General features: G+C 40.5%; 1 protein-coding gene across 1 annotated transcript in view; it reads left to right on the plus strand.

Moving 5' to 3' along the window:
- LOC134655522 (regulation of nuclear pre-mRNA domain-containing protein 2) overlaps positions 1–14,191 on the plus strand; it is a 107,400-nt gene that overhangs the window by 2,702 nt on the left and 90,507 nt on the right. The window contains exons 5-13 of the mRNA XM_063510993.1: positions 722–893; positions 1,669–1,815; positions 4,410–4,526; positions 4,927–5,046; positions 5,605–5,672; positions 6,219–6,413; positions 8,552–8,650; positions 10,207–10,303; positions 12,749–12,838. Of these exons, the coding sequence (XP_063367063.1) occupies positions 722–893; positions 1,669–1,815; positions 4,410–4,526; positions 4,927–5,046; positions 5,605–5,672; positions 6,219–6,413; positions 8,552–8,650; positions 10,207–10,303; positions 12,749–12,838 (1,105 nt within the window). The remainder of the gene's footprint in view (positions 1–721; positions 894–1,668; positions 1,816–4,409; positions 4,527–4,926; positions 5,047–5,604; positions 5,673–6,218; positions 6,414–8,551; positions 8,651–10,206; positions 10,304–12,748; positions 12,839–14,191) is intronic.

Here is a 14,191-nt window from a genome sequence, read left to right on the forward strand (position 1 = left end):
TGTCAGTAAAAAAGGCGCGAAATTCAAATTTTCTATGGGACGATAGCCCTTCGTGCCTACATTTTTCAAATTTGCCGCCTTTTTCTACTGACAAGATCTGCTTGACCAAGTTTATTTTAAGCAGACCAAGTACTTTAGATTTCCACATTTTATGATTCTAATAACATATTGCAAATAGTTAGGTATAACTGACTAGTCACAGAAATGTCATTTCATCTCCCTATTTAAAAGTATTATTTAAATTATCAATATCTGGGAGAGAGTGTATAAAAACTCGAAAATGCGCGTTTTCCCAGAGATAAGACCTAGAAAGATCGATTTTTCGCCCCCGAAAACCCCCATATATCAAATCTTTTTCCGAAATCCCCGAAATATATAAATAAATAAACAAGAATTGCTTGTTTAAAGGTATAAGATTGAATAAGAAATCTGAAGTAATTAATTTTATTTACCGTCTAGTCTTATTTTACTATGCTTGGCGAAAACTTATTGTTATAGACTAGTACACATATTCTGTTGGAATTGATGCTATGCGAGTTTAAGTAGCCTTGTCAACCATTTCTATACAGCATGAATGTTCGTTCAAAAGAGTCAGTAAATTAAGTTAATGTATAAAAATTAAAAGTATTTATAGTTATACAGTTGTAAGGGTGCTTTAAACTAGATAAGTGTGTACTGTAAACTATTTCTGTAATAAAAACTCATACATACTTTTATGCAGGCGTACAAGAATTTCGGAGCCCGCGTGCGAGCTTTAAAACGGAAACTGGACGAGCTAATACCAACCCTACCTACCGCCGCCCCGTCGCCCCCTCAGAGAGACGAGGACGTGCCCTCACCGGGGCCTGATGAAGACCTGGATCTGCCCAACGCGGGCGACGAGGATAATGATGGTATGTATATACCTATTAATGCATATTAACCCTTAAATGCATGATTTTTTCTTTTTGCCCGAAATTAATATATGTAAAAAAATTATATCATCGATTTTCACTGCGAAATCAGTGTTAAAAGTTGAATAGGCTAAATCATTAGCATTCATAGCTATTAGTAAAGGGTATAGAAAAATTTTAACTGCCATCAGAAAGGTACACTATTTATGATGTTCCTATGATAAAGTTTGTAAATATAAAATAATTACAAACCCCGAAAAATTTGCCCAAAATCACATACTAAGAATCATCAACTTCCAGGTTTTTCCAAGTTTTCCGACATTTCGTCTATAAACAAATGTAATTTTTATAAATTAAAATACTGCCTAAATTTATGTAATAATTCGGAAAATTTATTAGTTTTACTATTGAAATAATATGTATACAGGAACAAATAGAATTTGTTTAACCCTTAATCTGTGAGCTGTCTAATGCTTTGTAGACATTTGGCAACACTATGCATTTAAGGGTTGATGCAATACATTGTGTGACTACCGTTGAAGATTTAAAAACGTTGTATGTTTAGAAACACTCTGCCTTAGTAGACAAGACAGTTGACAGTTGAGCCCCACCCAAACATCTACGCGATGCCCATCACACGAAAAGAACGCACACCGAGGCATGAATATTTTGAGTATGTCGATGTAGATTCAACGCGAGTCAATTGATATTTAGATTATATCAGCCGCTAAAACTAGGAGGAATTTATTGGAATAAACTTAAATATTGTTTCCAGTGTCCTATAACATCGATAAGACATTCAACACGTCGCTGTCAGCGGACGGTTCACTGTACAACATGGGTCTGTCGTCGTTCCTCAACTCTGACAACCCGCTCGCGTTGTTCAACGAGAGTCCTCCTAGCGCGCCCAACGTCAATAGTGGTGAGTGTTTTAACAAATGTATCCCAGTGTCATACATCAAGACATTCAACACGTCACTATCAGCGGACGGCTCATTGTACAACATGGGTCTGTCCTCATTCCTCAACTCTGACAACGCGCTCGCGTTGTTCAACGAGAGTCCTCCTAGCGCGCCCAACGTCAATAGTGGTGAGTATTTTAACAAATGTGTCCCAGTGTCATAGGTACATCAAGACATTCAACACGTCACTATCAGCGGACGGCTCACTGTACAACATGGGTCTGTCGTCGTTCCTCAACTCTGACAACGCGCTTGCGTTGTTCAACGAGAGTCCTAGCGCGCCCAACGTCAATAGTGGTGAGTGTTTTAACAAATGTATCCCAGTGTCATACATCAAGCCATTCAACACGTCACTATCAGCGGACGGCTCACTGTACAACATGGGTCTGTCGTCGTTCCTCAACTCTGACAACCCGCTCGCGTTGTTCAACGAGAGTCCTCCTAGCGCGCCCAACGTCAATAGTGGTGAGTGTTTTAACAAATGTGTCCCAGTGTCATAGGTACATCAAGACATTCAACACGTCACTATCAGCGGACGGCTCACTGTACAACATGGGTCTGTCGTAGGGCTTCCAATACCGGGATCCCGGGATCCCGTCTTTTTAAACGCATTTTTCAATACCGGTATTTTTAAAGGCAATACCGGGATCCCGGTATTTAAAAAAATGAGGGAAATGCGCAGTATAAACCCTTTAAATCCATTATATTCGGCTGTATCAAAAAGCTTACTAAACGTCAGACGCATCTAGAGTTAGACCAAGAAAAGTCTGCAACGATTTTGATAGCACGCGCAGTGCAAGTGTTATATTAAACGTCAAACTTCTATGAAATTATGACGTACAAATAACACTTGCACTGCGTACTGCGTATGCTATCAAAATCGTTGCATACTTTACTTGGTCTAACTCTACCTGGTTTCTAGCCCGCATTTTATTATTGAAACAAGATCGTTGCCTAATGCGTCAGATAAATAATTGGTGGTTGGTGGTGGATGAATCCTGAAGTTATGTGAGTGATGAATATGATGATAGTTACATTAACATTAACATAATTAGTTCTTATAATTTTATCAAAAAATAAAACGAAAGAGCAAGGATAACTGTAATAATGGCAAACCAATTTTGACGGAAATTTGAATTTTTTTTGTCTGGTTCGTTAAGTTAGACTACAAATGTGACTGGTGAGTGGTGAGGTGAAGTCAACAAATTGGATACAATTATTGCCAACCTGGAGTGTGAAATAAAATTATTGCAGATGGCGGCATTGATTGTTTATTGTTGTAATAGCTTTTAGGACATATCTGGTATTCCAGTGAGCCTTTCTAATTCCCCTTTTTAATAAAACTATATATTTTTAAGCGATTCATATCCAATACCGGGATCCCAGTATTGATGAAGACAGTTTCGGTATTAATACCGGTATTGTGAGAAGTCCTGTATTTGGAAGCCCTAGTCTGTCGTCCTTCCTCAACTCTGAAAACGTGCTCGCGTTGTTCAACGAGAGCCCTCCTAATGCGCCCAACGTCAATAGTGGTGAGTGTTTTAACAAATGTATCCCAGTGTCATACATCAAGCCATTCAACACGTCACTATCAGCGGACGGCTCATTGTACAACATGGGTCTGTCCTCGTTCCTCAACTCTGACAACGCGCTTGCGTTGTTCAACGAGAGTCCTCCTAGCGCGCCCAACGTCAATAGTGGTGAGTGTTTTAACAAATGTATCCCAGTGTCATGCATCAACAAAATATTCAACTAGAGATGCAACAGATAGTTGTTTTGCCGGATACCGGATACCGAATGTTCGTTTTGTTAGCACGTATACGTATACGTCGGTCATAAACTTGACTTTTATATGGTTGCAATTATTCTTATCTCGGAAGTCGTCATCACAATCCACTGTTTCTAATAGATTTTACGTACTTTATCAATTTCATCTGATGAGTACAGTAGGCATCTGATGCGTCGTAGCGGCCAAGATGCTCAAAAATATCTGAACATGCAATATAACATCTTGATAATAGAAACATTATACCTCCACTCCGATATATCTGTTGACTGTATTACACTCAGAGCAATAAAACCGGTGAAGATGCTCAAAAATATCTGGACATATAATGTCTCTTCAAGATGTTATAGTGCATACTATAACATCTTGAAGAGACATTAGAGACTATTCAGATATTTGTGAACACTTTAGCCGCTCCGATGTATCTGTTGGCGATAATATTACACTCAGAACAATAAAAGCCATCCCTTTAATGTAGGTACATTATGTACAAAGTGGCCAGTTTATATTGTTATTTAGGGTAGTTAATCCTTTTTCAGGTATTACTATACCTATGATTTATCGACCACATACGCGCCAAGAGAATTTCAACTTTAGGATTCCGATTTAAGGTTCAAATTAGATTGGAGTTTTGGGAAATGTGACTTGTCTTCAAATGAATCATTCAAGCTGGATTTTTGGAATATATTTAGATTTTATGGGAAAACCTTGTAGATTGGTGCGGCCTGGAAAAGTGTTCATGCTCAAACTCGCATTTCCTTTTTGCAGCCAATAAAATTGAAGTGATAAATTCGCGGCCGAGCGAGAACCAAGACTTCAATATCAACGATTTCCTGAAAACGTTGGTGCCTAGTGAGAATGCCGCTAATTCAGATAACAATTCAGGTAATGTACTTTTTCAGCTATTATGAAATTTACTAGTTAAGTGGTTTTAAAAAAAATATGCTGTGTTTCTTTCAGTGCCTTATGGAATTTAGTCAATATTTTATCATAAGTATAATAAATTAATTAACTGATTGTGTTAAGGTTTGAGTCATAAATGAATATAAAAGCCAAAGAAAAAGTGACTAAAGCGTCCCGTGTCTGAATCAAACCAAGAGTCTTCAGCATTCGCGGCAGATTTTTTTTTCGTAGTGTTAAGGTTTGAGTCACTTTCACAAACTACATTTGGTCGCCTGCATGCACTCGAAATCAATCAAAATGTAAATTTTAACTAAACATTCTGAGCAAAGTTACCCAATCTAATTGCTCTTGAGTCTTCGACATATAAACTTTTTCTTTGCAGTAGCGAGCGGTACGATGTCTCAAAAGTCTCAGGACGCGTTACCGGGCTTAGATCTACTTTCGGACGGCGGGAACCCGCCACCACCCACCTCCTTCTATGGCAGCATACCTAACAATATTGGTTAGTATATAAACACCTGTATTCAAGTGGTGAATGGTCATCGGCATATGTGCAGGCTATGGCCTGGACGTTGTACTGCTTAAAGGTACCATACCATAGGTAGACGACCACCATAATATAGGTACCAGGATACCATAGCTAGGTACGATGTCTCAAAAGTCTCAGGACGCGTTACCGGGCTTAGATCTACTGTCGGACGGCGGGAACCCGCCACCACCCACCTCCTTCTATGGCAGCATACCTAACAATATTGGTTAGTATATAAACACCTCGATACAGATGTATAAAACGAATTGTGAGCGACTGACCTTTTTGACGCCAACGACCGATATATCCGAATCGCAGGTCCAACGCCAAAGACGGATTAATCCGTCACAGACCACAGAGCAACATAGACCTACGTGCATATGCATAAAGTTCAATTTCAGTTTTGTTGACACTTCGGTGATGTGGCGCCCGACTGACAGTACGGTTAAAAACAAATTGTTGCATTTTTTTTGTTGCCATCGTCGGTTTAATTTATTTTATATGGTATAATTAATATAGGTACTCGTTTAGTTTCAGAAGAACCCGAACCTTACCGGCCCGAGGCGCCGCATTGGAATAACAACTCATGGAACATGGTTGTAAGTCATAATTTGCTTATAACACTGCTTTAATTGGAAAAATAACGGTCAAGCAGGCTTTGAGGACGCGGACTGGCCGTAAGACGCGCGCGGCGCGGCGCACGGCAACTCAAGGCTTTTCATATATTATTTGAATGAATAAAAAACTTTATTTTCAAGCAACTATCGGCCCAAGATAAATATTACCTTAAAACTAGCATACATATTATTATAAAATATATTTTAAGACTAAAAACTCACAATTATGGCTGCAATGCAGTTCGCAACCCCGCAGTGTCAGGGAGCCGGCCGCGGAACCGCCGGAACTTGACACTTCGGCCAAAACTCCTCCTTGATGATATTTGGCCGAGCGTAACGTATGAATATCTTAAGTTTGCCGCTCGCCGCGCCGCGCACCGTTCGCGTCCAGTCCGCGGCCTGAGAAGTCGAGGACCATTCAAAAGACTACCACATACAGGAAAAGATTCCGATGAAGTGAGAACAAAGCAGGTGATCTTTGTTTTTGAAACCAATTAATTAGTTTGTTAAGGCTTGTTTGTGTTTCAGCCGACGCCCGTCCCCGTGCCCTTGCCGGTGCCGGTGCCCGTGCCGGTGCCGGTGCCGGCGCCACTGCCGGCGCTGCCGGTGCTGGCGCCGGGCGCGCTGCCCGCGCCGCCGCCGCCGCCGCGCGCCTTCGCCGAGGCGCCCGCCTCCCCGCCGCACAAGCCCAACCTCGTACCCGAGAACCCCGTCTATCCCAGGGTATGTGCCCACGTTATTAGCAGTGATCGGGGATTTCTATGCCACACCGCGGGATATCAAGTCGAAATGGTAATATGGATACGCCACTTGGCCCGCGATAGGAACAAAACTGTTCGAAAAGTAAACGCTATTTCGGTGTTGGTAATTCGTTTATAAAATAAAGGACTGTAAAAAAACAGTGTTGGTTATGATTTAAAGAACAAATATTATTCAAAAAATTATTAAGTTTTCAATTTTTCAATTTCAAATTTTCAATTATTAATGTTAATAATATATGCAATGCATGATTAATTGATTAACAGTAACATGCCAAAACACTCTCCTATATCGCACACGAATCCCGGATTCCCGCGGCATATCCATACTAGCATAATGATTGAGGTTAGCATAATGGTTATTAGCCTACTGGAACCGTATCTTCGTCAGTTGGCACTCATATTCGTGCCGCCACCCCGCTCCCGCTGCCCCCGCGTGCTTTCGCCGAGACGCCCATCCTCGGTATGTCCTGCGCGCTGCAAAATTGCATACACATATTACTAATGAAAGTAGTTCATAAAGTGGTCCCTCGATCAAGTATAATCCATAGCTATGCTGTCGAAACACATTTTATAAATGGCTAACTACTTCCCATAAACATTTTTTTTAAATTATTCTTATAAATGGGCTTACTCATGGCACAGACTAGCCGAAGCGAAGACGTGACCTACGATGGAGCGAGCCTGCCCAGAAGGTGCCTGTTTACCCTCGATTTGACTACTACGTAATTTAGCTTTGTATTTATACCCTAAATACTGAAATTACAGTTCAATTGAACGTGCTACAACTCGTGTTAAAAGTATGAAGCGTTCTTAACCCGTGGAGCGCCCCAGAATTACCGTAGTATGGAACTCCTATACTAGTTACCGGCACACATGTCTTGGTAGGGCGCTCCACGGGTTAAGGATATTGTTAACAGTAGTAAATTCCCGTACAGCGAAGTAACACAAATTGTTAGTACTACTAGCCTAAAGTGATTCCATCGTCCATTGTATACATATACCTACCTACTAATAATAACGGCGCGGCCACGACAACAAGCCGCGGCGGTGAACACATAGGCGTGGAAGTCATGTCACGATCTTTTCTCTCGCTGCAACTAGACATGGGTAACTCCGGAGTGATAGATAAAAAAGATATATATCTTTCTCGTTTCATGAATCACTCTTGTCCCTACGAATCCGAATGTATCAGTATATCCGTACGTCTCACTCCCTCGGCGACGATTTATGAAAGCGATAAGCGAAGTCTCGGTCGCGCATCGACCGAAGTAACACGAACGAGCGACAGCGGTCGTTCGGACGGATTCGGATAATTAACTACTCTCTCTCTCTCTCATGACTCAAAGTCAGCAAGTGCCGATGTTGCGAGCGGGACGACTGTTACACACGGATATAAACATATAAAAAAGTGACACATATCCCAATGAAAAAAAGATGTATATCAATCTTTTCCCTCTACTGACACATTTCGCCCATGTCTAGCTGCAACTAATGGCGACTCGCCACTCGACGCCGCGCGATGTCGTGGCCAGGCCCCTATTTCACCAAGGTGACAGGTGCGAGAATTGTCGACATCACTGTTACTGACGTCACAGGCTTCCATAGACTACGGTAACACCTTACCATCGGACGGGCGGTGTGCTTGTTTGCCACCGACGTATTCATTAAAAAAAAACTCCATTATATCGCCAATAAATAAGTACTTATTTTGCGAAGCTAATGACAATTGTCACAAGAAACACGACAATTATCACGAAATTCCGACACAGAACTCATTCCCTGTCAAGAATTACCGAAAGTTCTATTAAATCGTGTGACAATTGTCATCATCATCATCATAAACTTCGAAAGAGAAATACCTGTTTTTTGCCGATATAATAAAGTTTTTTTTAATAATACAATGATGGTGGCAAACAGGAATACGGCCCGCCGCGGTGGTAAGCGGTAACCGTAGCCCATGGATGCCTGTGACGTCAGCAACAGTGACATTTGTCGAATTGTCGCACCTGTCGCCATGGTGAAATAGGGGCCAGGTCGTGAATCGAACACCTATTATAAAAGCGCTGCGAATGAAGTATGTTGATGTGCTGGGTTCCGCAGCCGGCGCCGGTTCCCGCGCCGCCGTGCGTGCTGGTGGACCTGTGCGAGTCGCCGCCGCACGAGCCCGTCATTATCCCGGAGAACCCCGTCTATCCGAGGGTACTACTTTTGTTATACTTGCCGAAGCACCAACTGGCCAATCAAGCAATAATGCCTGTGTAATACTGCCTGCACTTCTGTTGCGAGTCCCGGTCAGAGGTCGTGCAAGGATGTGAAAGAGATAACACGATATCCGATGATTTAAGACCTGACTCGCTACTTAGTTTTGGGGCAATAGGGGCTTTTTCGCCTTGATGCGTCGCGGCCCTTAACTGATTTTTTGGTGCGAAATCGGAACTGACCAATCTGTGTCGGTTCGGTTCGTACCGTAAAGTCGGGACATGGGACAGTAATGGGCGGCTTATGGATGATATTTGGCGGCGAAGCACTAAATGGGTACCTAGATGAATACGGGTATAGGGAAGAAAGTCAAGTGAATTGATAGTTCTTCAAACGCCGATAGTAGTTTCACTTTTCACATAATATCTCACTTCTGTTAATTAAAAAAAAACTTAAGATTCTTAATAATATTCAACCTACATTTTCATAAAAAAGATGGTTTGTTATTTTTTTACCCGGGCATACCTACTAGCATCTGTCATCCGCCTATTACTCAGGATTTTTAGTTGCTTTTCCACTGTAACGGAGACGAGTGAAGCGATGAAATGTGTGCTCCTTTATTTTCGGTGGAAAGGTCGCGATAGAATGTAAAAACTCCACAGTAAAAAGACGTATTTTGTCGCCAATGGTTAAGGGTCCACTGTCAAACTTATGCGTCTCACATTTTACTTAGTGAGATAGTGAGACGCAATGCACATTGGACCAAGAAATTGGACAAGTGGAAACCTAACCGACGTCACGTTACCACGATACGTATGGTATGTCGCCGTTCAGAGCCATTTACTTCAGCTGTCAAATTTGCGACTAAATACAATATTTTTCACTACATTCCGCGTCTCTATACTTCTTTTTATCTATATATTCTATATGTAGCTTAGTGACTAGTTAAATATGTAGTGTTTTGTTAGATAATTAAAAGCATAGTTTAACTCTTTGAACGCCACGCCTATCGTGTGTGGCACGTCAGTTTGAACCTTATCGCAATGCCCGAAGGTTGTTATTGGGTTGTAGCCGCGCAGCTGACGTTATTGGCGGTCAAAAGGTTAATAATGAATGTATATTATACATTAATTACTAACCTTCATGTATAAATATATTTATATGTAATATTTATATGTAATTATGTATAGCAATCACAGACAATCCAACCTCTAGACATAGCATAGTCGCGTTACCCCCTCTGCCACACATACGGTAGCGTTACTCCATCTTCGAGTCAATCCCGTGCCGTGATTGGTCCGTGTCTTTGAACGGACCAATCACGGCACGGGATTCGCTCACCTCGTCCCCCCGCACCCCCGTATTTTTGGCAGCATCGGTTTCATGAAAGAATTGGCCTAAGCTCAGTCTAGAGGTTGGATTGTCAGTGATAGCAATATACCATACCGCTTTATGTACCTAAGTTATGCTCCTATGTCAAAGTAAGCAATCTTAAGCAATAAATATATTGATTGATTGATTCAAATTCACATTCTCATACTGTACTGTATTTTCAGAATATACCCCAAGTGAAAGACATTCCCGCCGCGGATGTGGACCACCGAGGTATCCTCCCCCCGCCCCCGCCGCCACCTGCTCTACCTATTATGGGCCGTAAGTATACCATTCATTCTTAACTCCCGGGGTCTACATTGCCAGCCAAAAAACGACCTTGCCATTCTACAGGGTGGCCAACTTAGAGGTATACAACTGTTGTTTGCCGCCATTTTATTTTGGCGGTAAATATGACAGTTATTGCATGAAAATTAGTTTGTGTAGATACGGAAAATTTATTATGGAGCGTTTTACGACGGAACAACGTGTTTTAATCATTAAAAACAATAGAAACATTAAAAATAACGTTTCCCGGTCGATTAATTTCGAGAAACGGTCACATTGACTGGCCCCCAAGATCGTCTGATTTAACAGCTCCTGACTTTTTTCTGTGGGGCTATCTAAAGGGACGTGTCTATGCTAATAGGCCAACGAACCTTCAGCAATTAAAACAAAATATTCGAAACACTGTCGCTGAGATAACGTCAGAAATGTGTGAAAAAGTGATGAAAAACGCGATGAAAAGGGTTCGCATCTGCGATGCTGCTAGAGGTGGACATTTGTCTCACATTATTTTCCATGTGTAATTGCTGACCCTACATATTATATTTAACAAGGAATACTTAATATTTTTTATGTTTTATAGAATACCTCTTATTTGGCCACCCTGTAGTTTTAGAATTTACTTTGGTGGCACGATACGACCCTTTGAGTGCCACGCTTATCGTGCGCGGATTCTCATAGCATCCTAAGGCCCAGCCATACAAACACAACATCCAAAATTAGTTACTGAAATTTGAACCTAAATTGTAGGAAATAGAGTTGATTTTGCCTTGTTTGAAAATAGAACGAAGCAAAGCAAGAGCGACTCTGCTCCAATTGAACATGGTTTAAATTACATCGAACTGAATAGTTACTATAGGTAGGACCTTGGGCCTTAGGAGCATAGTGAACCTTGTCGGAATGCAACGTCTTTGGCGGTCGAGGCGGTCGAAGGGTTAAAGAAAGCTTAAGCGGCGACAAGAAACTAGTAGCGATGAGCTAGATTTTCAAATAATCAGACATTGCGTATATCGTCGATTAAGTAGCTAAACCTCTAATTTACTATTTACATCGAACAGAGTTAAGCGGTTTTCAACTTTAGGCATTGTGGGTTAAAGTCGCAAATCCTCTAGCTCCTTCAAGAGTTTTCCAACACAACGAAGATATGTATATAGCGATATGTAAGTGGTTCAACTTAACATCTTCGTAATGTGTACTTATTTGTTGCATAGCTAACCAATCTCAAATACCGACTGGTAAGAAATAAAACCATAGGATCCATGTATACCTCTTTATCCACCTTTTATTTCTAAAATATCTACACTTATTGTATAATTTATTACCGTTATGAAAATTACATCAGCCTCTTATCTTAATGCTATTAACTATCATGAATTATATATTAAATATATTAAAAATGGGTCACTCACGTATTTTAAGTCGAAAACGCTTGACATGTTTCACTCCGTCCGTACCGAGGAGTCTCATCAGGAGCTTGCGTTTTCGACTTAAAATACGTGAGTGACCCGTTTTTAATATATTAAATTTAATGTCTGTGTCTCGCGGAAGTTTTGTTATCATGAATTATAATTTAATTTCACCTATTTTGGTATGCTACAAGTGTTAGTTGGCTTCCATTATATTTTTTTGCTAGCCACCTACATTTCGTTTATAGCTGGGGTCTCTTAACTGACTCGCAAGCCGTATCCGAAGGTCAATTCTATACAAATTAGCTCGCGAAAAGGAAGCGGAGACCCTGGCAATGTACAATTACAGTCAGTGTTGTGTATAACGCTTATTAGGCTTAAATACTCGAGCCCTCAAGACTCGTAAGTCTTGAAGACTCGCCTATATTTGAGAATTGTATTTATTTATTTTACGCGTATGGATGTAAGAAATCGTCTTTGCCGCCTTTGAGGCGTTAAGCCTTAAGGGTAAGAGTCTTAAGGGTTCGAGTCTTTAAGCCTCTAAATGAGCGTTATTCACAACACTAATTACAGTATTTGGAATGTACATTCCGTTACATTCTAATTAGAAGCTTTAAAGCCAAATAAAGTAGCTTTTCCTTTGTTTCATTGCTTTCTCAAAGAAACAAAATTTATCCGAATGTATTATACAACAAGGTTCAAATTTAAAACAGGAAAAATTTGGTGGGTATTACGAAGATAAGACATGACAAAAATCAAATGTGTGTTTAGTGTTGATTCTCAGTATTTAGTAATCTATATATGTATATAAACTTGAAAGACCTGACTGGCTGACTTAAATCAACGCCCAGCCCAAACCGCTGGGACTAGAAAGTCCAAATTTGGCAAGTATGTTCCTTATAAGGTCTAGGGGTCCACTAAGAAAGGATTTTTCAAAATTCATAAAAAAAAAAAAACTCCTGCGCGTGCGAAGCTGCGGGCAAAAGCTAGTTGACGTATAATTGGACATAATGATATGAATAAGTGTATATTACAGACATGGAAGACGTGGACCACAGATTACTGCCCCTGCCGCCGCCTCCCATGCCCGTCACGACCGCGCCGAGCCGGCACCCCGTACAACAAGGTATAGTTTGTAGCTTTCTAATAGAGCCCGAAGGCTAATCCTATTGTCTATTGTTAAGTAAAACCGCTCGTGCCACGTGCCACAACCACCTGCATAAAAAATCGGTACTTCGGTTACTGAGTGCCGGCGAGTCGAACGCTACGGAACCAGTCTAAAATGTGTCATCGAGATGCGTAACAAAGGAGAGCGCACCTACACTGGTTTTTTGAGCGTTAGACTAGCCCGCGCTCAGGTGCCAAATAGAATAATTAGGACCCTTTTTTGCAGGTAAGTAGCACGTGCGGTTTTACTGAACAATAGACAATAGGATAAGCCTTCGGGCTCTACTAGAAAGCTACAAACTATACCGTAAAGATTTACTTGTATTATACTACCATAAAGTGCTTATACCGGTACATATTTACCAATTTTAGAGGTTAGAAGTTCCGTTTCTTGTGTTCATAAATCGAATACTTAAACGTTGACTCTTCACGCCTGTAAGCGTGTACCCGAAAGTGGGCAAACCTCATATTTACCAATTTTAGAGGTTAGAAGTTCCGTTTCTTGTGTTCATAAATCGAATAATTAAACGTTGACTCTTCACGCCTATAAGCGTGTACCCGAAAGTGGGCAAACCTAGTGCGATAAACGTCCAGGTGCATATTAGTAAAAAGGAGAAGAAAAAATATTCGACTCGAATATTTATTTATTTATATGGGGCAAGTCGACCAAGTCGGCTAACCCTCCATGGCCAAAATTTTTTTGCATCCAATTTTTTTATTTTATTTTTTTCCTAATTAGAACACTATAGGAACCGAATATGCCCTTAAACGGGGAATAGCTTGAGTTATTCAAGCGGTGTTACACCTATTTTGCTATTTTGTTTGTGCCTTATGTGATAGCACGTTGGTCGCAATTAATCATCGTTTTGTCTAGTACATACTTGATTTCATAAAAACGTTACTTTCTAAAATAGGTCGTATAAAGGAAAGTGGTAAATTCTATATTTTGTTTTTCGCCAGACGCAGATTATATACCGTTTGCCGGTGAGATCGACTTGAAAGACTTTTTTATGGGTGAAGATTATTTTATTATCTTTTCTAATTACTTCATAAACAGATCTTAATACATCTTTATGGGGGAAAAATGAGATAATTATTCATTTTGTGGTAATCTTTGTGGTAAGCGGTTCTTATTAATAATTTCATTCAGAAACACTTTCTCACCTAAGTTTAAGAACATATTATTTTTTGGGAATTGTGTATATACCTACAAAGGCTTTATACGCCATACAACCCTTAAATGCATCTATTTTTTTTGGTCGAAATTAATAATTATGTCAGTTAATTGTTACTAGATTACGGGGGGAAATAT

The sequence above is a fragment of the Cydia amplana genome, chromosome 2, assembly GCF_948474715.1.
Source record: "Cydia amplana chromosome 2, ilCydAmpl1.1, whole genome shotgun sequence".
NCBI lineage: Eukaryota > Metazoa > Arthropoda > Insecta > Lepidoptera > Tortricidae > Cydia > Cydia amplana.